This window comes from Eulemur rufifrons, chromosome 28 (assembly GCF_041146395.1).
Source record: "Eulemur rufifrons isolate Redbay chromosome 28, OSU_ERuf_1, whole genome shotgun sequence".
In the NCBI taxonomy this organism is placed as follows: Eukaryota; Metazoa; Chordata; class Mammalia; order Primates; family Lemuridae; genus Eulemur; species Eulemur rufifrons.
In genome coordinates this window covers 13,930,987-13,955,875 of record NC_091010.1, presented here as the reverse complement: position 1 = coordinate 13,955,875, position 24,889 = coordinate 13,930,987, and the positions used below count along the sequence as shown (strand labels likewise).

Below are 24,889 nucleotides of genomic sequence, written 5' to 3'. Positions count from 1 at the left end.
CTAAACATCACATAGTGCACAGGGCAGTCCCTCCCCACCCCAACAAAGAATTATCAGCTCAAGATATCAATAGTGCCAAGGTTGAATAAATGTATAGAAAAGGCATTCCACATTGTATGTGTGGGAGGAGTGGTGTCAACAAAAGCAGAGATCTCAGAGATTGAACGAGAATGTAAGCAGAGGCGGTTTAAGGTGAAGGTACCATGTTAACAAAAGCTGAGTGAGGATTAGAGTGGTGGTTCCAGGAGTAGAGTCATAACAAAGGGAGTATACATTTACTATATTGGGGAGCCATTCTTGTGTGTGTAGGGGAGGATGGAGGAGGGATTATAGTGGAGTGAGATAGAAGTATGGCAACTGTTTAATTTGCCCAGGTTGGAGGTAAGAGACCTGATTTTGATGTATATTAATATTTTTAAAAAATGAAATAAAAAGCTAGTTCCTTCTTTCCCTTGTGTGTATGCTCTTGGAGGAGTGGGGAGTTGAGTGGAATAGCCAGGAATGGTCCTCTGGGAAAGAGAATGGTTTTCTGAAGATATTCAGTCTTTGGATTTCTTTTCTCTCCCCAGGAACTTCGAGGAGCGTCCAGCAGTTTCTGGCTATGTGTGACAGGGGTGAAACTTCCCAAGGGGTCAAGTACACAGGAAGGACTTTGAACTACCAGAGTCTCCCCCATTGTTCCAGAACAGATGCCTCCTGGGGACCCCGGTCAGAGACCAACCAGCACATTGGGGCCAGATTCCTGACTACTCCAGGGTGCAATTCTCAGCTAAGCCACACTGCCACACTACCAGAAAGAAGCCAGGGCCTTCAGGTTCCTCACGCTCAGTCCTGGGGAGATCTTTTCCACTTATCCTCCCATCTTCGCATTGTTCACCCTGTGTCCTCACCATCCAGCAGTCTTCATGTGCCCCTGAGGTCAACTTGGAATTCAGGTCCTAGTCCAGGGCCCCGAACCTCTGGTCCTCGAAGAGTAGATATGCCCCCGGATGATGACTGGAGGCAAAACATTTATGCCTCCCAATCTGGACACAGGAGGACACGGGGAGAGGGGTTTCTGTATGTTCTAGCAGATGCCCCTGGGAAAGAACAGATCAGGGCTCGAGTCCTGCAGCACAGCCGGTGGTAAGGGTCACTCCTTTCCTTTCCTGGAGCCACACCTTTCTCTGAAAAACTGTGCTGTGGCAGACTTGGTACCCTGCATCCCTGCCATGGTTGTGCTATTCTCATTTCAACATAGAATTGGCAGTTTCTCCTAGGGGTGCCAGGAACCTCTAAAGAGACCTGGCTCCTTGGGAGGGAATATTTGAAATTCTAACTTCCATTCCCTTAGCAAAAAGAAACATCTGCTGTTTAAGGACTTTATTTGAGCCACTTTAAAGATGTATTCATGATATTACTCTGGACACTAGCCATTCCTTAGGATCTTAAGATCACTATTTTACTATTTTATTCCTGGATGCTTTATGCCCCCACCTCCACCTGAGCCCTCATCCTCTGTTCCCTACTATATGCCTAACTTCTACTCTTATTTTATCCACCTATCCCTATTACCTGACCCTCTATCTTCCCCATCTCCCATCCCAGGAGGGACATGTAGCCCTGTGGTCATGGTTCTGACCACATCATTCAGGGCAGCCCACTCACCTGCCCAGGTATTATGGCCTGTCAGCCCTGTGCCCCCAAACCTTAGGCCTAGAATGTGGAGCTGCCAACATTTGCCCTTCTGAACAGATGGAGTCAGGCATACTAACATACCCTCTATCTTTAGCAGCAGAGCCATTACTGCCACTTGCTCATTCGCCGTTGTAAACCCTCAGATTCAGCTGAGCTATTTTAGGGCCAAACATACTGTTTTTGTAAAGTATTTTTCATTAATAAATCTATAAGATAGTTCTATTTAATCCCTTGTCATTCTTCCCTTTTGTATGCTCTTGCTTTTTTGTATTGGGGTGGGAAGGCCTGGACATATATATATGAAGTGGCTTTTGAGTGAGTGGAAGTGAGGAGCCAAAGAGGAGTTAAAGAATATATACTCAAGGTGGGAGTCAATGGGCCCTAAAATAGAGTGCCTTTCCTTGTCATTATGGCCACTAGCATGTCTCCTATCCTTTTCCTGCCAGAGGCACTCAATACTCAATATATTACACACTTCCTTCCTCCCTTCCTTAGGGAACTTTTCTGGGGATTCAAATTCCTCTTACAAATTCACTCCTGACCCATGTATTCTTGGTGCCCTCCTCCACCTTACAGGTTTGTGATGTGCCTCCTATCCCTTGCTCTCTTCCCACGGCAGCCCCTCCCCTACCTTTCCCCTGTGATGTAATGGCACTTCCATGCCAGAAAGATCCATTTTTTACCCCTGCCTCACTCCCAGGAGTCCCTTTCCTCTAAAAGATATTTTGTGGGCTCCCTTTGTGAAAAATACCTATTGTTGGGCTTTCTTTTCTCTTTTACCTCAGCTCTCAGGAGCATTGAGATTGACACAAAGAAAAGGTAGGAAGATACTCTTTGAGACCTTCAGACTACTACTTACCTAATTATCACCATACATTATGAACAGATTCTGAGCACATATATTACTGAACAGGAGGAGGGGCAGGAATTTCTCACTCCATCCCACTTGGATCCTATACCATCAAGTTCTACAGATCTTAGTAGATATGCTTGTCCCTTTCCATGATTCAACATATCCCCTGGTGTCATACACACACTTTTCTAATAATTTATGATAGAACAGTCAGTTCTTCCTCATGAATGTCAGTCACCTTGGTCTCTATGAAGTTTCCATAAGTCACCTGGATCCAAATTCTGTGCATGCACATAAATAAGGAACTAATTTCCAATTCCCTATTTACTCCCAAATCTATTTTTGGAATGAATCAAGAAGGAGACTGTGTCCTTTTCGGGTGAATTCTGCAGATTCTTTGAACACCTCCTCGTGTCATTCCTTCTCTTCCCCTTACCTCTTTTGATTCTGCTTCAGCTGCTTTCTTATTTTGTGCCTTCAGACTCTTGACAATTCCAGACCTCAAACACAAGGGCCAGAATTCTCTTTCAAACTCCATTTTGAATGGTCACTTCTCTGCTCTAGAACCTACAATGCTTCCTCTATTCTCGTATCCCCTGCCGACTCTTTAGTACTCAGATCTGGTAGCTAAATTGTTAAACATTTGTTTCTCTATTTTAGTAGGAGATTCTAAGGTTTGATCATGTCTCCCCATTTTACTGGAAGCGCCATGAGAGCCAGTGTCGTGTTTCCTTCATCGCAGCAACTAGATACATGCTGCCCCCTCTCCTCAATCTTTTGTTTCTGCATGCAAAGAATTTTAACCTGATCCCTTGGCCTCGTCCTGTTTCTATCCTAGCCTCAGTAATTTTGCCCGTGTCCCTAGAGCCTGCCCCGCCCCCGCCCCCGCACGCGCGGTGCATGCCGGTCTTAGCCCCTCTGTAGCGAAAGAGGGTCCGCCATGTTCCCCGGCGGCGCCGCCGCTTGGCTCTGGTAGTCGCCGCCCCCGCCCCCAACCCCGCCCGGCCCAGAGCCTAGCCGAGCCCCGGGCCCAGCATGGCCGCCCCGGAGCCGGCCCGGGCTGCGCCGCCCCCACCCCCGCCCCCGCCGCCCCCTCCTGGGGCTGACCGCGTCGTCAAAGGTGAGAGGTGGACGAAGCCCTGGGGGCCTGGCTGGAGGAACTGTGTGTGAGGGCGGGCGGGAGACCGTCCCCTCGGGAGCGGGCCCGGAAGGGCGGGCGAGTGACTGGCTGCCTCCCTTGGGGAGTGGCCCCTGGGCGGGCCCCTGCTGGACTGGGCTGAGTCGGTGGCTGCGGGCTCCACGGTCTTTTGCTTGCCTTCAGCCCAGGGCGGGGGTTTTGCCTCCGGGGCTTCCTAGCCCAAGGGGTGAGGCTGCTAGCTGCAGTGAGCTCCCTTTTTCTCCTACTTGGCCTGTCAAAGCGGCGCAAGGGCCGCGATTAGCTTCCTGCTCCGCGACAGCTGCACTCCTGGCTTGCTGGGGTGAACCGAGGGGCTCAGAGACCTTCAGCCACGCGGGGCCCGGCCATGAGCGGTCAGAAATCTCCTCGGCTTTGGCCCACGCCTGCTCCCCAGTGACAGCCGTCCTCCCTATCCGCGCTTTGCTAGCGCCAACCGCAGGGGTTCGCGCTCGGCCCTCAGGTGCCACCCAGCGCGGAAATTGGGGGAACCATATGGGATTGGACCAAGGTGAAGGGTCGAGGCAGGAATTGTGAGGCTAGGTTTTATAGTGCAGAATAGGAGTAAAAGAAGCATAAAAGAAAAAAAAAACCTTCTGGATAGGAAGTATTTATTTAGAAAACCATCAACACTGTTTGGTCAAAAGGGGTTGCCCCTGCAGACACGCACCCACTCACTCCCCCTAGAAGAAAAAGTTAAATGTTTCTCAGCCAGGGCAGAATTTATGTATATTTGCCCACAACAGGTCAGCGGATTAATTTAAAATATAGAGAAATTCAGGGCTAATTGAGAGTTGTTTAAGATTCCAAGCTCTCTGGGAGAGCTTCAAAACTTCAAACACGGTTATGGGGGTGAAAAACAATTTGGAATGATTTTTCTTTACCGTGTAGCTTGATTGATAAATTGAAGTCGTTGTATAATAAAGTTTTCCTTATTTGTATTATGTTTATTTAAAAAATATAGATACTCCTTTTATTTTTTGTTTTGGTTTTTTTCATTCAGCTTTTTAAATGTACTGACACAGTGTTTAAACCCTGTTTTAGCCTAGTTTTTGAAATCTGACCCTATATGTTTCCATTAAAATATCTAAAAACAAGAAAACCTTTTTTGTGTTTTTATAAATTTAAACTTTTCAATCTGAGCCTCCTTGGGTTCTTAATAACACTGATTTGCACCTAGGCTTATGTGGATTATTTTTAAAGTTAGCATATCAGGTTGGGTCAGGCATTGGAATGAGCTGAATAAAGAGTTTATGGAATCCTTGTACTGAGAAATATTTCTTAAAAGAGAAAAAAATTGGTAGTTCAGGCATTAATTCTGTCAAGAAATCCTGGAGTTTGATGGGAGTAGGAACAGGGGATATTGGCTGCTGCTGCTTTTTCTGACTATTTCTGTGTTGTGTGTTGATTTCCCTGGGCACTTTTCACCTGACTGTAAGATGGGATAACCAATCACATTCCTGAGCAATGAGTTTATGCTATCCTTATGCATGTGAATCTTGTTCCTTGTTGTATATATGGTGATGTTTTTTCCTGTACTGCTTTAATGCAATAAAAATAAGATTCCAAGCATAAGGCACATTCCTTATAGGTGGGTTGTGAGTCCAAGAGACAGTCACATTTGCAGTTTATTGGTATGGAATAAAAGCCATTTCATTTAGGTAAATAGGAAAGGAGCTTATTAGTATAGAAAATTAGAGTTAATTAAAGCTCATGGTTATCATATCTCATGCTTAGTTGTATATTCTTCATGAAGACAACTTTCATTTCTTTATGGAATTTGTTAGCCAGTTGAAATGCCTGATGTGGATCACATGTTTAGAAATGGTGTGTAACAGTCTAATTTGCACTGCTCATGGAGTCTCTTGCAGTTACTGGAAAATTCATCTTTCATACAGATCCAAAGATCCACTTTTAAATTTCATCTTCAAGATTCTTTCTTGCTTTCTACATTCGATAATTGTATCATAATGTTACATTTGATGATAGAGAACACTGGTTACCAGAGGATAAATGACTGCTGTGCTAGTTCAACTTAAGTTTAGCTTGTTAAAAATCCAGATTTCTTTTAAGTCCAGGATGTGATGCTAGTTTTGCATCTGTACCACTTCATAGTTGTAATATTATGGAGACCATCCATTGGCATTGACTGTAAGTATTCTCTTACTCCCTGAAACTTGTTATTGTCTTTAAATTTTTTGCCTGTGCTTCTAGTCGGAAGGCCTACATTTTATGGTCTTGTAAGTTCTTAAAAGCATATAGATCTTTCTGTGTTTAGTATCAGATGCTTGAAATTCACTTCTTGTGAAGTTTGGGAACTTGGAATACTGTAGGTGATTTCGTAGATGAATGTGATGACCTTGTCACTAAAATTATTAGTAGTAAACTATGACACTGATGGTTGGTGATTAGGTTTCCTGGTTGTTTTAAACAAATTCTGTTCTGAGCCTGCTTCAGCTGCTGGCTTAGGTCAAATTCTTCTGTTTGAAAGTTGATGTAGCCCAAATGGTTTAGGTAAGATAGTATATGTCCTTTTAACTATATTCTGTTAAGCATTTTTCTGTTCTTTAGCAAAGTTGAAAATAAGAAAATGGAAACAAAGAGGGAAAACATCTCCTGTATCTGCATGTATGCCTTACTGCCACATCAGCAAAATTGACATGGGTAATTAAAACTCAGAATCTTAAATTTATGTGTATTGCCTTTCCTCTTCCTCCCAAAGTTAACTTGACCTGAATTGTCCAGATACTTCCTTTTTCCCCCCAAGTACTTTTAAAATGTACCTTTTGCTGTATAGACTAGGTCCCAGATTTGTAAAGCTGGATTATCTCTTGAGATTACCAAGTGAGTTAATCTTGATAGAAATTTCATCTTTATCACTCAGAGAGCATTGTCTATATCATGTATATGTTCCTTTTAGCACCTACAATGTGACTCATTGTCTTAACATTTTTTTCTTTATTTTTTAGGTTGTATTAACCTTAAATTATCACACTTTCAGATTGAACCAAAATGTTGAAGTGTATGTGTTTTAATTTTTTTAAACTGGTGTATTTCTGATGGGCAGCCTTACAATTCTTTTAGGTTCTGTTGCCAGCTGCCTTGCTTATAAATCTGAGGTCATTTGGCTAAAGTATTTTCCAGTATCTTTGCTTATTAGGATTGTTTATTTTCATTACAGATTTTCAGATGATCCACGGAGGTCTTGTGGGTCACATAGCTACTTCACTGTTTCTTGCTAGTTCTATTTCATTATATTTTAATTTTTCTTTACCAAGTCTATTTTGTGGACCTATCTATGTAAAAAGATAACTTTTGAAAAATTTTCTTTTTCTTTCCACCCTCATTAAACTGTTTAAAATAAAGCTTTAGTACCATGTGTCCTAGAGAAAGCAAAGAAACAGAGGATGTGTGTGTGTGTGTGTGTGTGTTCACAAGAAGGAGAGAGAACACTATGGTAACAAGTTATCTTAGAAGGAAAATGCCAAGTAGGAAATAAAGCTATTCAGTAGTGAGACAAAAACTTCAGGTTCCAGAGGTACTGAATGAATTGGCAAGGGTTGTAAGGAAAAGTTTGGTTAAAAGAACCTAGATTTATTAAATGAGGTGTGTTTTAGTGCCAATCATATGACTTCATTTCACCATAAATTTTTTTTGTACGTAGTGATGAAATAAGCTGAAGCTAATTGGGCATCCATGTATGACATGTAACAATTATTTTGGAACATCACAGTAATCAAATAGCAAATATTTGTTAACTGCCTGCTGTATGCTTCAAAGCTGTAGGGAGACAACAAAAATATAAAAGATAAATACAGTCTTGTCCTTGAGGAAATAAACACTCAATGAAAAGTTAATAATATATGTCATAAGGATGGGTATGATTAATAATTGCCAGATAACTGGCAAAGCCAGCTATTTGTCTTAGTTCAAAGGAGGCGGTGACGAAGCTGGGCTGGAATACTCTAGGAAGGCTTTGTATAGGAATAATTAGGCTGAAGGATGGGTAGAATTGAAATAAGCAGAAGATTGGGACCATTTATTTGTGCAACGTATATCGAGTACCTGCTTGGTAGCAGGCATTGCCCTAGACATTGGTGATACAGAATTAAATAAGATGTGTTAAGTGTGATATATTCTCTTAGAGTGCTGGCAGTCTAGTGGGGGAAACATTATTGTAAATAGATAATATAATGAATTAGGTACAAAGTGCTATTGGAGCTATAAAGAAGGAATGGACTGTCTTACTTTGAGGGAAAGCATCACTGACTGAGAGGATAATGGTTTGAGTTATCCTTGAAGGATGAGTAGAATTTCTCCAGACAGAAGGTGGGGCTAGAGTAGAGAGAACAGAAGCAGAAAGGCATGGAGTTTGGAAACAAAGCAAGAAATGTGGGCAATAGTGTGTAAAGTGCTTGGCAAGGAGTGGCAGGAGTGAAGCTGGGAAGGATCTTTTGTATACCAAGTTGAGGATCTAAAACTTAAGCTAGTAAGCAGTATAGCCCCTGGATGATTTAGAACACAAGTTCTGAAGTTAGACCGCCTGGGCTTGAATACTAGCTCTATCATTTAATAACCTTCTCCCACTGTGGACAAGATACTTAGCATCCCCAAGCCTTAGTTTTCTCATGTGTAAAATAGAGTTAATAAAATCTCATTATGGGGTTTTTTGAGAATTAATAGAGACAGTACATGTAAAGTAGTACCACAATGCCTGGCCTGGCACATAAGTACTCAACCAATCGTAACCATCACCATTATTATTATTGAAGGTTTTAAAGTAGAATAGTGACCCAATATCTTGGTTTTGGAAAGCTAACTCTGGTTTATTGTGTGGAACAAATATTAGAGAGGGAGAAGTTTAAAGCAGGTTGTCTAGTTAGAAGATTAATGGAGTAGTCCAGGTGAGGGATGACCAAGGCATGAATTAAGGGAAAGAGAGAAACCAGATATGACATAAAGAAACCAGATATGACATAAAGTCTTAGTAATATTAGAATGTAGATATATTGATTATATATACAAGTGATGTGGGAATGAAACAGGTGAGCATCACTTTTAGAAAACAATAGAATAATTTTGCTTTAGGGATTGGTTAAATGGGGCAATTGTAGTTGGAGGCAAAGATTGGAATGACATGTAAAAGGCTGAGAATCGTCAAATTGAGGAGGACATTGAAAATAAGATTCAGGGTTTTTTTTTTTTCCCATTCTTCTTTAGTGATTAAGGAACTACCCAGAATTTTTGAGTAGGTTGATCTGGCTGTGCTTTTTGTTCAATCAAAGAGGAAGAAGAGTAGAGATTAATAAGATTTTAATACACGAGATGAGCACTTGAACTAGCATTGTAACAATGGAAATGTAAGAAAATTGAGAGAATTTGAAGAATCAGTAGGATTTGGAGTCCAGAAAGTGAACAGTGACACCAAAATTTTAAGTCTGAGTGACAGAGAATGGTGATACCTTAAGCCAGGAAGGGGAACCAATTTTGAGGGATAGCTATTGTATTTAGAGAACCACCACAAGTTAATTTTGAAGACAATGCTGTTGGATTTATTGAATCTTTCCTTAAAGGATATAGCCAATCCAAGCTTTTACTCCTGGCAAGTAAGTGGATTATATCATTCTCCATGATGAGGAGCCTTTTGATGACTCCTTTAGTCAAAAGAAAATTGTCATTGTGTTGATACTAGGTCATTAAATATTAAATGTCTGATTTTGTATCAAAAGTTTAGTTTATTATATCTCAAGAAGCAGTACAATTAATTGAAGTATGCACCTAAACTAGCAACATGGTTTTGCCATCTTAATGGTAGCTTGTTTATGCCAGCAGCCAAGAAGCCTGGAGAGTGAGTAGTGATGAAATCATGAAAGGTGTTTTTCCACAGCTTTTTGAGAATTGAATATTTTCCTTTGCAAGAAGTGATCCAAAGCCTGGAAGAAGTGGTAGTCAGCTGGTGTAAGATCTGGTGAATATGGTGGATGACAGAATTTTCAAGTCCAGCCACTGCAGTTTTAAGCAGTGTTGTTTGTGCGACATGTGGTCCAGTGCTGTCTTGCAAGAGGATTGGCCTATCTCTGTTGACCAATCTCAGCTGCTTAATCGCAAGTACTCTTGTCATTTCATCCAGTTGGTTGCGGTAGACATCTGCTGTAATCGATTGACCAGGTTTCATGAAGCTGTAGTGGATAATACCAGTGCTGGACCACCAAACAGGCACCATTAGCTTTTTTTAACTGGACTGTGTTTTGGCACTTCATCTTTATCTAACCATTGTGCCAAACACTTGCGATTGTCAAAAAGAATCCATTTTTCATCGCACGTGACGATACGGTGTAGAAATGGTTTGCTTTTATGTCGTGACAGCAAAGAAAGGCAAACTTTGAGATGATTTCTCTTCTGATGCTCATTTAATTCATGCTATACTCATCTATCAAGCTTCTTTACTTGCTGATTTGTTTCAACTGATTCAATATTGTTGGAATAGTAATGCCAAATCTTGCTGCTAATTCACATGTACGTTGACATGGACTCACTTCCACTACAGCTTTCAGCTCATCATTATCCACCTTGGTCTCAGATCACCCATGTGGCTCATTTTCAATATTAAAATCACCAGAATGGAACTTCTCAAACTGTCGACATACTGTGCATTCATTAGCCACATCCTTCCCAAACACTTTGTTGATATTTTGAGCTGTCCATGCTGTATTGGTTCCATGATGGAACTCATATAGAAAATAACTCGAATTTTTGACTTATCCATGGTTTCACAAAAATTGCTCAAAAAAAAATTGACACATAATTTCAAGCCAAACCGTGTATTTGAATGAGGAGGTACCTTTACAATAAAAATAAAACAAGAAGTGTCAAAGTGAAATGTCAAGAGATATCAGTTGTTAAACTTAGTACTCAAGGAAATTGGACATTTCATACTTAATAACCTAATATTAAAGACAGATGATACAAGAGCAGCATTCTGAGGCCGGGCGTGGTGGCTCACGCCTGTAATCCTAGCACTCTGGGAGGCCGAGGTGGGCGGATCGTTTGAGCTCAGGAGTTCGAGACCAGCCTGAGCAAGAGCGAGACCCCACCTCTACTAAAAAATAGAAAGAAATTATATGGACAGCTAAAAATATATATAGAAAAAATTAGCTGGGCATGGTGGCGCATGCCTGTAGTCCCAGCTACTCGGGAGGCTGAGACAGGAGGATCGCTTGAGCTCAGGAGTTTGAGGTTGCTGTGAGCTAGGCTGACGCCACGGCACTCACTCTAGCCTGGGCAACAGAGTGAGACTCTGTCTCAAAAAAAAAAAAAAAAAAAAGAGCAGCATTCTGACAACTTCACTTTTAACCATGGCTCCACTTCTTACTAGTCAAAACACTTTGGGAAACCACTTAACCATCTCTGAACCTGTTATCTCATTTGTGAAATGGAGATAAAAACTGCCTGACCAAATTCACAGGGTATCTCTGAAAATCATGTGGGATTATATATGTGAAAGTACTTTGTAAACTGTAAATAAAGCACTATAAATAGATTGTCATTGCTACATAAACTAATGTTAACATACACAAGTATTTTAGAAACTGTAACTAATAAATCATTAATTCAGCAAACATTAGAATCTATGTTTTAATCACTGGGTATGTAGAGATGACAGACATAGCCCCTTCCCTTCAAGGCATTCCTAAGCTGGTAGGGGAGACAGATATTTATAGTACAGTATGGTAAATGCCATAATATATGTGTGCATCATGTGCTATGACATAGGACCACAAAGGGTAGGGCACCGTTAACCTAGGCTGGAAAGATTAGGAAAAGTTTTCAAGAATTGTAACATTGAGTGCTCGCTTCGGCAGCACATATACTAAAAATTGGAACGATACAGAGAAGATTAGCATGGCCCCTGTGCAAGGATGACATGCAAATTCATGAAGCGTTCCATATTAAAAAAAAAAAAGAAAAGAATTGTAACATTGAAATGAGGTTTAAAAACTAGGAGAAGTTAGGCATGAGATGGAAAATAGCATACCCCAAAACAATAGGGCAAGCAAAGTACACAGATAAAAAAGTAATGTAGTTTAAGAAATCAAAGTAAGTTAGTGTCTAGAGTATAGAGTGTGTCTGGAATATGAGGTAGTGGCAAAAGATGAGGGAGGAAAAGATGAAGCAGGGGTCAGATCATGAGGGGTTTCATATGCCATGGTAAGGTAAAGAATTTGGATTTTATTTAGTGAAGCCAGCTGTGAAACAGAATTTTGAGATTTGAATTTTAGAGTACTCTGTTGTAGAACATGAGCAAAATTGAAAAGATTATTGTAATCTAGGAAAAAAGTACTTATTCAGTGTCTCTGGGGACCAAAGGGACAAAAACAGAGAATTGAGACCTATTGGTTATGTGTAGGGGTAAGGAAGAAAGAGACGTCTAGGATAATTCCCATATTAATTGGGTAACTGTATTGGTAATGGTTTAGAGGGAAAGACTGCATTCAATGTTAGACATACTAAGTTTGAGCTATCTATGGAACATCCAAGTGGAGATGTTTGATAGTTTAATAAGGATCTGGAGTTTAGGAATGGGATCTGGACTGAAGTGATCTCTTTGGGAGTTCTCGAAATGTAGACGCTTGAAGGTGTGGTGATCAGTGAGATCACTAGTTCATATTGTGAGAGGAGGGCCAAGGACAGAAACCTAGGGCACACATTGGCATTTAAGGATCATTAAAAGGACTAGAAATCCATGAAATAGGCCAGTCAGGTATGACCAGAAAAGTAAGAGGAAAACCAGGTGAATGATTTTAAGAACCCAAGAGAAGAGAGAGTTAGAAATTAGAAGAATTAGGGTAAAAGCCAGATAAATGAGGATTGAGGATTCCTGGGAAGTACCAAAGACCAGCTAAATTGGAGACCATGAATTTGCAGTAGTACTGGGCTATTTTCATGAGTTTTATACTTAGCACCCAAATTTAGAAGCTGATTTATCCAAGAATTGGAGTTTCGCCTGGCAGGTAGTGTAGAAGGACAAAAGGGTAAAACAGTCAATGGTTGTTTACAAAAAGTGGGTGGATGATGGAATATCTTCAGAATTGTAAGAATATGGCACACACCTGTAATCCCAGCTACTCAGGAGGCAGAGGTGGGAGGATCACTTGAGTCCAGGAATTTGAGGCTGTAATGAGCTCTGATCTTGCCACTGCTCTCCAGCCTGGGTGACAGTGAGACTTCATTTCTTAAAAAAAAAAAAATAAAAAAAATTGGAAAAAGTAAAGGTAGCCAGAAAGCAGTTGATAAGGATGGACTGTTCAGGTTCTTAACACAATAAAGCATAGATGGAGAAAAGGGAGTGAAACTGGAACATTAGGGGGGTTTGACCCTGGAGTGAGAGATTGCAGTTTGGAACTTGAGAGGTGGAGTGGCAGTGATGGCCAAGGCTTAAGAATTGAAGTAGAGTGGAGCTCAAGCCTCTCAGGTCTTAAGTTTTAGGTAGGTCACCATATGGACGTTGGCAATGGTGGGACTTAGAGTGGAGAAGGCTTATGAACCAGGAACCCGAGTTTAGGATGAATGTGAGAGATGACTAGAAGTTTAATTGATGGTAGGGACAAGGATAAACTGGCTGGAAGGCATGAACCTCAAAGGAAGATGCATTTTTTCCCCCCTCATTGAACTAACTAAAATAATGCTGACGCATTCTTTGCTGGGAGTAGTGCAGTGTGGAAAAATGAGCACCATCCACTTTGAAAAAAAGTATTTGAGAAATGTTGTTCTTCAAGAGAACCAAGATTTAATTAAGCTAGAGAGATGAAGACAGCTTTTGTGAAGAGCTAGCAAGTGTGTAAGATTGTGTGTGTGTGTGTGTGTGTGTGTGTGTGTAGGGGAAGAGGAGTATGTATATATATTTTTTTATCTTAAAATAGGAATTCTGAAGGCCTCCATGAAAAGGATTGGGAGGGAGGAGATCAGTGAGAGAGAAATAATGGTGGGAGGGAAGGAAATAGAAAAAGTCAGATGTATAGGGACTATATTTTGGACAGTTGTCAAGGATGGCAATGATGGGAAACATGGAGGGATTAACTGACTTTAGGCATCTGAATGATACTTTAAAGTTATTCACTGGGCACAGGTTGCACCCCAGTTGGAGGCCTCATAGGACTAAGGGTTTGTAGCCTTTGCTTAGAATTGGAGAACAGGATTAGTTAATTCCCAGGATTCCTTGCCCAGTGGTAGAAACAGGAAGAGATCTCTGCCCCTCCCCAATCCTAATCAGTCTGTATTTTTGGTTTATTTTTCCAGTTTCCTAAATTAAAACGTTTTTTAGGCCTTGATTTTTAGCTACCATACATTAAAATACCTTGTGAATGTTACTGATTACTATACAGGTACAGCTTTCATGCCAAAATTTGGATTAAAGGGAAATTTTCAACAGAGCAGATTGATCAAAATGAATGTTACCAAATCATGTTTTCTAGTGTTGGTAACTTTGTGATTTTTGTAGCCCTTTAGGTTGTTCCAGCTAATCTTACGTTATTAGCCATTTCAGTTGTTGACTTTTTACATCATAATATTTATGTACATTTAGTTCTGGTTTTCTATCACAAATATAGAAGAGTAAGAAAAATGATCTGAAAATTAGGAGAGAAAAATATATTAATATATGGGGAAAAATCCTGGAAAAGCAAGAATAACTGGCTGAAGATGAATTAGAAATAAAACCTTTAAAAGCCTGAAAACTAAATGGAAATGCTTCAAAATGCCTTAAAAGTTACAAAACAAAGTACTGTTTGAGAATATTAATTTTTAAATTTTTAAAAAATTAATGTCTTCTATTTGGTCAGTTTTCTTTTGCCCTGTCAGGTCATCATCTGCTGCAGCTCCTTTCTCCACCTGCCAAACAACACTAAACATGTGTTTTTTTGTCTTATTTACTGATGTATTAAAACTTTTGGAATTCCCTATTCTCCACTTTCAGTGTTGTGTTACTATAATAACGATAATTCCCTATAGTTTTCACCTACTTTTACCCACGAATAGGTGGCATTTCTCCACCATTCAACCTATATCCATTCCTTAAAAATAGTTTTGAAATTTAAAGTTTGCCAGCTGGTTTTGAAATTTAAAGTATTCCTTGAGTTGAAAAATAAGTAGAAAAACATAAATCTATAGATAACTAATCAATGGACATGAAGTCAGTTTTGTACTGTTTTTCAAGTGAATAAAGACCTTCTGACTCTTGGTTAAAGAAGGGGCAATACGTCAGTGTGACGTGTAGTGGTGTATTCACAATGTGCATGAAAACATGCAGTACCACTGTGTCTGGCTGAGTAGGAGGAGGAGGGAGTGGTCTCATAGGTGGGTTTTTGGGAAATCTTATATTTTGAACAGAATTCAGCCACTAGTGGAATTATGTTGTTGATTGTTAGGAAATATATATGATCCAGAAAGCAGCATCTTAAATCAAACAGCATCTCTTTTCCTGAGTAGAGCGAAAAAAATTCTCTCCAACCTGATGAAAAAATATCCTATCTTGATCTCAGAAAGATTTGAGAGATATTTAAACTTTTCATTTTTTTAATGTCTCAAAAGTAACTGTTCATTTGTTTATTAATCAATTAATTAAAATCTGTATTTTTAAAACAATTGGTTTACTGATGGGGACAAATTTGGTTATAGCATACATAATGGTTTGTTTAATTTTTGATTGGTGAAAAACACACTTTGAGGTTTTTGTTTTATTAGAATCTGAACATATTATATTTGGGGGAACAAAATGTCAATGCCTTGTTCTAGATGTAGTAAAAAGTTATGGCAATGAATGTGTTTCTAATGAAGGGAAAATAAGCAAGTTTAAGTTTTGTTTTACTAAGTATCAAAAAAAGAAAAGCAGGCCAGACATGGTGGCTCATGCCTGTAATCGTAGCGCGTTGGGAGGTTGAGGGGGAGGATCCATGAGCCCAGTAGTTTGAGGTTACAGTGAGCTGTAATGATGCCACTGCACTCTAGCCCATGCAACAGAGTGAGGCCCTGCCTTTAAAAAAAAAAAAAAAAGAGAGAGAATGAAAGAAAGAAAAGAAAAAAAAAGAAAAGCAAGAGTGATTGGTGATTTCAATACTTTTAGAAATAGTTGGCATCCCTCTGCCTTAGTTCTTATCTCACTTCTAAAGGATTAAATTCTTCCTTAATTTTTTCCCCTAGTATGACAATGTGGTTATTACTCTTTGTTTGGTAATTGATATAATTCTAACCCAGCCCCGCTTTTTAGTTACTTTAAGTTGAAATGTAAAGGAGCAATTGGTCCTTTACATTTCAGGCTTCTATACAATGACTGATAATCACAATGATGATCCCAGAGCATCAAAAAATGCTAATACCCAAAATTGAGTTTTTTTCTCCAAAAAAATATTTTTTTCCAGAAAAGAGGGAACTGCCTTACATTCGAGTCTGTGATTAGGTTCTTACTATAAATTTCTCTCTCTCTCTTTTTTTTTTTTTTTTGAGACAGAGTCTTGCTATGTTGCCCAGGCTCGAATGCCATGGCATCAGCGTAGCTCACAGCAACCTCAAACTCCTGGGCTCAAGTGATCCTACTGCCTTAGCCTCCCAGGTAGCTGGGACTACAGGCATGCGCCATCATGCCCAGCTAATTTTTTCTGTATATATTTTTAGATGTCCAGCTAATTTCTTTCTATTTTTTGTTAGTAGAGATGGGGTCTCACTCGTGCTCAGGCTGGTCTTGAACTCCTGAGCTCAAACGATTTGCCCGCCTTGGCCTCCCAGAGTGCTAGGACTACAGGCGTGAGGCACTGTGCCCGGCCTTATAAATTTCTCTTTTTATTTTGAAAAACAAAACTACTATTTGGTGAAGAGCCTGAAACTATTTCATTCCAAGTTGATTTTGAATGCATGGAGAAGATTTACTTGTTGGAGTCAGTGAAAAAGTAATCAAATAAATTTAATAGATATATAGTAATTTTTCCTAGGTATATGACCTCAAAATTTTGCATTGACACCACTGAAAACAGACTTTGTTTTCCATTCCATTCAACAGTATCACTTAAAAATTGTACAGTTGGTGATTTCTTGTAGAAATCATAAGTGTATACTGCAGAAGTGAAAAAGCCAACTACGATATGACAAAAATAGAAACTTTTGGATAAATTTGCAGGGATAAATTGGGATAAATTTGCCATCATAGCATTTTATTCATATTCAAAAAGTGCTGTAACTCAATCAACTTCAATGGAAGTGAAGATAATTTGCTTTCGAAAAGTGTGTTAGCCCTAGGCTCAGTGGCTTGGGAGTCCCAGTTACTTGGGAGGCTGAGGATCCTTTGAGCCCAGGGATTTGAGGCTGCAATGAGCTATCAAACAGCAGAGATCCCATCTCTTTAAAAAAAAAAAAAAAAAGTGTTAAGTGTTTATCAAGGGACGAATGGATAAAAAAGATATGGTGTATGTACACAATGGAATATTATTTAGCCATGAAAAAGAAAGAAATTTTGTCATTTGCAGAAACATGGATGGATCTGGAGCACATTATTTTAAGTGAAATAAACCAGGCACAGAAAGACAGATACTGCATTTTCACACTCATATATGGGACCTAAAAAAATTGATCTCAAGGAGATAGTGAATAGAATGGTGGCTACTAGAGATTGGTAAACGTGGTGGGAAGGGGTAATTCTGTTAAATAGAAGGAAAAAGTGCTAGTGTTCAATAGTGCAATAGGGCAACTATAGTTAACAATAATTTATTATATTTCAGAATAGCTAGAAGTTTTCAAATGTTCCCAATATAAAGCAATGATAAATGTTTCCGATGAATCATGTCCCAATTACCCTGATTTGATCATTGTATGTTATATGCTTGTATCAAAATATGACATGTACTCCATGAATATGTACAATTATTATGTATCAATAAAAAATTTTTAAAAAAGTGTTAAATGACTCAAAAAGTGACTCCAGTGATAAGGAATGCACTGATGTTGAAGATATGCATAAGGATTTTGAATGAAAGCTTTTGTGAAATATGAAGTTAGGAGAAAAGTCAGTATCTAAATTATGATTTATTGTTATTTTAAGTTTATGTGTACCACTAAATTAAATTTTGTAAGTAAGCATTCTGCTGTTTTATCTATGTACCTCTAACAGTTTATATTCAGTTTATATTCAAGAAGGTTCAAAGAACTTTCTTTATGTTCTTATTAAGAGCATGGTAGATCACCTTATATTTGGGATTTCTTTCTATTCAGTCTTATGTGTTATTAAATTGTATTTATTTATCTTCATCTTCATTTAAGGTGTATGAAGAGTGTGTCATACATTTTGGGAGTTCTGCCCTGCCAAAAGCTTTAGTTATTCTGAAAGAACTTTTAGTTTTGTGAGACAATTCATTTCTCTAATAATTATCAACAAAGAACATGTTTATATAGCTTAATAAAAACTATTGGCCGGGCGCGGTGGCTCACGCCTGTAATCCTAGCACTCTGGGAGGCCGAGGCGGGTAGATCGTTTGAGCTCAGGAGTTCAAGACCAACCTGAGCAAGAGCGAGACCCCGTCTCTACTAAAAATAGAAAGAAATTATATGGACAACTAAAAATATATACAGAAAAAATTAGCCGGGCATGGTGGCACATGCCTGTAGTCCCAGCTACTCGGGAGGCTGAGGCAGGAGGATCACTTGAGCCCAGGAGTTGGAGGTTGCTGTGAGTGAGGCTGACGCCACGGCACTCTAGCCTGGGCAACAGAGTGAGACGCTGTCTCAAAAAAAAAAAAAAAACAAAAAACTATTAATAGCATAATTGGCTTACTATTTTAGAAAAAGATGCTATTTAAGAATTAACACTCTGCCCAATAAATGAAGGAAAAAAAAACAAACCCTGCTTTTCAGTTTTTACTCCTATTTATCTAGATCCAATGATTATTTTTTATGTTAATATGGTATTAGTGACTTATTTTTTATTAATTAAAAATATTGCAGCTGTCCCTTTTCCTCCAACACATCGCTTGACATCTGAAGAAGTATTTGATATGGATGGGATACCCAGGGTTGATGTTCTGAAGAACCACTTAGTAAAAGAAGGTCGGGTAGATGAAGAAATTGCACTTAGAATTATCAATGAGGGTGCTGCCATCCTTCGGAGAGAGAAAACCATGATAGAAGTAGAAGCTCCAATTACAGGTACACTTATTTATGTTTTGGGTATTATTTTTATTACACTTTTATTTAATTGCTTGGATTTAAAGCTGTTTCCTCTTCAACATGAACATTATCTTGAATTTCTAAATTATTTTCCATACTTAAAAAAGTTTTTGCCTGTTTTCAGTGAATAAACACGATCCTAAATAACCTGAGTATAGAAATTAGTCTAATATATTTTTGTGAAAATTTCTTCAGTTATGATGACCATACTTCAGTTTGATTCAACACTTAACTAACTTTGCTTTCCATCTTTAGGGTCAAATAACCTTGATATCATTTCAGATATCAAAGGTGATTATTTAGAGTTCAACAGAAAGTATTGAGTTAAAATGGAAATTTTTAACTGCCACTGTTATAATTTTGTCATCTTATGACTTACACACATCTTTGGCTTCCTTATAAAGGGGCTTTATGAATACAGATGAAAATTTGTCACCACAAATTTCGTTATTTCTCTTAGATCTTGTTATTGATTTTGAGCACACGAACACTTGTTTACACATCATCCCTATCATGACTCTTCATAGACTACTTCCTTCTTAGATAATTCTTGATAGCATTTATATTATCCCTTATGTAAAAGAAATTATAATTTAACTAAAATTTGTTATTTCAGAGTTTTTTTTTCTTATCTAATAATCTTCTTGTTTCAGTGTGTGGTGACATCCATGGCCAATTTTTTGATCTGATGAAACTTTTTGAAGTAGGAGGATCACCTGCTAATACACGATACCTTTTTCTTGGTGATTATGTGGACAGAGGTTATTTTAGTATAGAGGTAATAATCATATACTGTCATATGATATGCTGTTAAGTGTTAACATAGATGTTCATTAATTGCTAGTAAAATAAGTTTCTAAAAGTACCTGTGTTGGGTTTTTTTAATACCTCTGTATATTCTGAAGTTTTTAGGAAAAGCTACTATTCATTCCTCTTGTATCTTTCCAATCATTCAATTAATTTTCTTTGTATAGCTCTGTTTATATAATTATAATTGCCGTTTTTCACAGTGGAAATTATGAGCAGACTAAGGGGTCTTTATTGTCCTGTTATCTAGTGGCCTTAAAAAGCTAGTCCTGTTTATTTCTCTTGCCCCTAAAGGCATTAAACCACGTGAAAAAAGATTAATTGAATTCTCTCTGATTAAATAAAGCATATTATGATTTTTTATTGCTTGAGCCCTAATACTTTTATCCCTTGTTATGTAGCTATTAAGGCCTACATATATTGTATGGAATCTTTGTGTATTCTGATAGTATTAATTTGTTTAAAAAACTTAAAAGACATTAAAATGACCTATTGATCATCACTTACCAGTAGATGGTTCTTCTTGTTCCTTTTTCTTTTTTAATTATATAAGTAAAATATAGTAAATACAGAACAATCTGCATTTTATAACATATGTATCTCCTTTTTTTAAGTCAAAATGGGATCATATTATAATATTATTCTATAACCTGCTTTTTCATACATCCCTACATGGTGAATGTCTTTCTAAGTCAGTAAATATAAATTTACAGCATCATTTTTAATAGCTGCATTATTGTTTTCCATCAGATGAACAAACCATAATTAATCAATTCCTTGTTGTTAGTCACTTAAGGGATTACCAGTTTTTTGCTATTACAAATGATGCTTCAGTGATTCATGTTATTTATATATTTTTTGCATACTTGCCTGATTATTTCTGTAGGACAGATTCCTAGAGGTAGAATTGCTGGGTCAAATCTCTACTAATAGATACTTATATTGCACATTTAATACATTCCAAGCATATTCTGAGCACTTAACACATATTGATTAGTCCTCACAACAATGTTATGAGGTAAGTACTGTTATTTTACCCATTTTATAGATGAGAAACCTGAAGCTTGCTTAGAGTGTTTAAGTAACTTGCCCAAGGTCATATTATTAGTAAGCAGCACAGCCAGGCAGTGGTACTTTCAACTACTTCTCCTTGAAGACTTACATAGTGAATTTCTATGCTGGTTACTATAGTTTATATCCCTTTCTCCAGTATTTTCAGTATACCTTTCTTTCTGAAGTGTGCCAGGATTCCTAGTGTGGAAGGGAGTTCTGGACTCTGTCCACCCTGCTTCCCTTAGGAATTTTATTATTCTGAGTTTTTTCCCCCATTCATAGTTTTGTTATCAGCCCCTTCAGCTTTCCCCAAATTATTTCAAGGCTTCAAGAAAATCAGAAAATGGTCCTTCCTAACAAAAAGTTTGGAAACATTTCACAAAAACAATAAAATAAACAATTTTAGGAAGCTTATTTGGTAACTAAGCATGTTGGTGTGTATGTCCTCGATAAGATTGTTTTATAGCAGACTCATTCAATACATTTTATTGTTATAAAAGGAAAATAGCAAAGAATCAAAATGATAAGAACAGGTTGAATTTATTACTCTGGTTTTATTACCTCTTTCCTTTTGAATGAAATGAGGTGTGAATTGTTACACATTTCAATATACCTTAACTTGTTAAAAATAAAGTTTGTTTTTTTTCTTTTTGTATATGACTATATATACCATGTTTATTTCCATATGAAATAATCCTTCCTTTTTTTTAACCAAGTAAGTAAAATGTGAGTCTCTTTCTTATTTTAAATTTATTTAGAGAAAAGCATCTGCTCTGTTGTTTGTTTTAATATTTATTTTAAAATTTGCATTTGCTTTGAATTAGTTCAGATAGTAAGCACTTACCTTATGTAAGGCAACATTCATAATCAACAAAACAAACAGGCAACATGGCATAATGCTTAAGATCAGAGAATCAGAATCCTGTCTCCATCACTTATGAATTTTATAATTTTGGGCAAGTTATTTAAGCTCTTTGCTTCGGTTTCCTCATTTGTAAAATAGAGATAATATTACATACTTCATAGTGTTGTTTGAGGAATAAATGAGGGGGATTAATTGTATAGTCCTTGACACATTGTAAGTACTAAATAAATGTTAGCTGCTATTATTTTTGACATTATTTACTAATAAATCTGAGAAGACCAATCTGCTAATTGTTTTTATATTGAACAATCTATAAATCTAAAGTAATTAAATAGATTATTTGACTCATTCATTAAACAAATATTGGGCTGGGCGCGGTGGCTCACTTCTGTAATCCTAGCACTTTGGGAGGCCGAGGCGGTAGGATTGCTTGAGGCCAGGAATTCAAAACCAGCCTGGGCAATAATGAGACCCCGTCTCTACAAAAAAATAAAAAAATTAGCCAGGTGTGGTGACATGCACCTGTAGTTCCAGCTACTAGGGAGGCGGAGGCAGGAGGTCCTCTTGAGCCCAGGAGTTGGAGGTTGCAGGGAGCTATGATGATGCCACTGTACTCCAGCCTGGGTGATAGAGCAAGACCCTGGCTCAAATAAAAACTAAAAAACCCTCAAATATTTATTGCTTTTCTATTTGCCAGATACTTTTCTAGGAATGGAGAATCAGAAGTGAATAGGACGTGAATAGACACATTAGAAGTGAATAGACAAATTCTGTTATTTCATTGAGCTTATATTTTAGTAAGGGACAAAGAGATAATAAAGAGTAATAGAGATGGTAAGGGTAATAGAGTTAGAGGAAAAGGAGCAAAGATCAAGCAGCTTAGTTAAACAAAAATGCAAGATAAATTCACTGGAAACATTTTCTTTTGCAGTGTGTCTTATATTTATGGGTTCTGAAGATTCTATACCCAAGCACATTATTTCTTCTGAGAGGCAACCATGAATGCAGACACCTTACTGAATATTTTACCTTTAAGCAGGAATGTGAGTACTGCCAGGAGATATGTTTTCTCTTCCTCAATATTCTTTTGGAGTGTTGTGTATAGTAAGAGTTAATGAAGACTTTATAGTGCAACATATAAGAGCAGATTTAGTGTCCACACATACAGCCTTGATGAAGGTTGTCAGTTACTGTCAGGTGTTTAATGATATTTAATTCTGAAGTTTTCATTTCATTATTTGCTATTAAGTTTAATTTTTACAAATGTACTTAGGAACAGTTTGAAGTTTTGTATATATTTTTAATTTTAAAATTATTTTTTTTCTAACAGGAAAAATAAAAACAGAAAAAAACAAAGAAAAAAGTGTGGTTACTGCATTGGAGATTTTTGTCCCCCAATCTTGAGGCATTCCTGTGAAGATTCTTAACAAAATCATTTATCCCATCATCATTGCAGATCATTTCAAACATGCTATTAATGAATTGAAATTCTTAATGTATATTGTTAGCCCCTTTTCTCTCTCAAGTAATTATAGCTATGGTAATCTAGTAGCTATAAGCAACTATTAATAAATGATACAGAGCAGTATTCGGCCTTCTTTTATACCTCAGACCTTGTGATTGTTAATATTCATGACTGTATTAAGTTAGAGTTAAGTTCTAAAAATAGAAATAATTTCAAAATTATTGAGACTCACAACAAAATCCAAAAAAGATCATATTAGTAGAGACTTATAGTAAAAGGAGAAAATACAGTGATGGGTAGTGGCAGAGGTAGCATAATCATACAACTTCAAGGATCAGGCAGGTAATGTAGATGAATAAGATGAGACCTGGAAAGTACATGCTTGACCTAAAAGCAATCAAATTAAAGTTTTTATTAAATCACAGTGCTGGGAAACAGGTCTGTCAGCAGATTACCAACTTAGAATCTCTGGTTTCTGAATTTGTATAGATTTTCTTATGTTTGAATGTCACAATATTAAAATGGGAAATAAGAGCTAAGCTCTTTTTTGCTTAATTAACAAACCACCCACCCATGTCCCACCAAAACCAAAATATCCAGGAATTTAAAGATATAAAGGAGCAAAGGAATATGCGATACCTTCCTAAAAGTAAATGATATGATTAGGTAGAATTTTGTCATTCTTGTGTTTCTGTATTGGCTTCTTGCTTCATTGACTATTTTATGTATTCACTGTGGAAAAGAGGAACTCCCCAGTCCCTCCAACATATGAGTATGATATTTTATTTTTTAGAAAAATTAGGTAGACTTTGAATTTTGTTGTGATGATGTAGTGGCCTTGCCTGTAATAATAAAATAAAGCAAGTATTAAACCTGTTTTAGCCTCAAGTATAGTTCTAATTTTGCCTTATTTGGCCAATAAAGGTGAAGGGCTGAGCTGTTTTTAGAGATTTGACTTACTTATTTTTAGTAATATTGTATGACTATCTGCTGCATACCCAAAATAAATTTAAGGAGAACAAAAATTTTGTCTTCATAAGACTGATAACATTGCTTATTTTTGTTGATTCTTACAGGGGAAGATGCTTGCCTTTTAAAAAAAATTTATATACAGTAAATTTACTCTTGTGGTATTTAGTTCTATGACTTTGGATAATGCATAGAGTTGTCCACCACCACAGTTGTGATACAGAAAAGTTTCATCATGCCATAAATTTCTTCTTGTTGCCTTTTTATAGTTACCCCTTTACCCACTCTCAGCTCCTAGCTGCCACTTGTCTTGTTTTCTGTCTCTATAGTTTTCTTGCCTTGGTTTTAATAGTCCATTATTTGTACATACATGTATACTTTTTCTTTTCTTTTCTGTTCTTTTCTTTTTTTAGAGACAGGGTCTTTCACTATCGCCCAGGCTGGAGTGCAGTGACACAATAACAGCCCATTGCAACCTCAAACTCCTGGACTCAAGCCGTCCTTCTGCCTCAGCCTCCTGAGTAGCTGGAAGAACAGGCGTGTGCTACCACACCCCACACCCAGCTAATTAAAAAAAAATTTTTTTTTTGTACAGACAGGGTCCTGCTCATGTTTCCCAAGCTGGTCTCAAGCTCCTGGCCTCAAGTGATCCTCCCGCCTTGGCCTCCCAAAGTGCTGGGATTATAGGCATGAGCCACCATGCCTGGTCACTTTTTCCTTTTATGATTGAAACTATCCAAATCTCATTATAAAAAGCTATAAGATATAAGGGAGGGGAGAGAATAAAAAATAAAAATCATATATATGAGTGTATGTATATGA

The 24,889-nt window shown here is 37.8% G+C and overlaps 2 protein-coding genes and 1 non-coding gene across 7 annotated transcripts in view; all 3 read left to right on the top strand.

Annotated features, from left to right (window-relative positions):
• Window positions 1-1,840, top strand: part of USP54 (ubiquitin specific peptidase 54) — a 118,026-nt gene extending 116,186 nt beyond the window's left edge. The window contains exon 23 of the mRNA XM_069459992.1: window positions 570-1,840. Within this exon, the coding sequence (XP_069316093.1) occupies window positions 570-1,129 (560 nt within the window). The 3' untranslated portion in view covers window positions 1,130-1,840. The remainder of the gene's footprint in view (window positions 1-569) is intronic.
• Window positions 1,841-3,430: 1,590 nt separating this feature from the next.
• Window positions 3,431-24,889, top strand: part of PPP3CB (protein phosphatase 3 catalytic subunit beta) — a 50,587-nt gene continuing 29,128 nt past the window's right edge. For 3 of the 5 annotated variants that reach the window (XM_069461084.1, XM_069461085.1, XM_069461083.1), the window contains exons 1-4: window positions 3,431-3,650; window positions 18,687-18,887; window positions 19,562-19,686; window positions 22,565-22,676. In XM_069461084.1, the coding sequence (XP_069317185.1) occupies window positions 3,566-3,650; window positions 18,687-18,887; window positions 19,562-19,686; window positions 22,565-22,676 (523 nt within the window). In that variant the 5' untranslated portion in view covers window positions 3,431-3,565. Of the gene's footprint in view, window positions 3,651-14,998; window positions 15,057-18,686; window positions 18,888-19,561; window positions 19,687-22,564; window positions 22,677-24,889 lie in introns of those variants that run through there. The other 2 variants (XM_069461088.1, XM_069461086.1) reach the window with 2 other exon arrangements.
• On the top strand, window positions 11,551-11,658 carry LOC138376699 (U6 spliceosomal RNA). The gene has a single exon (XR_011231684.1). It is a non-coding gene; the product is annotated as a U6 spliceosomal RNA (small nuclear RNA).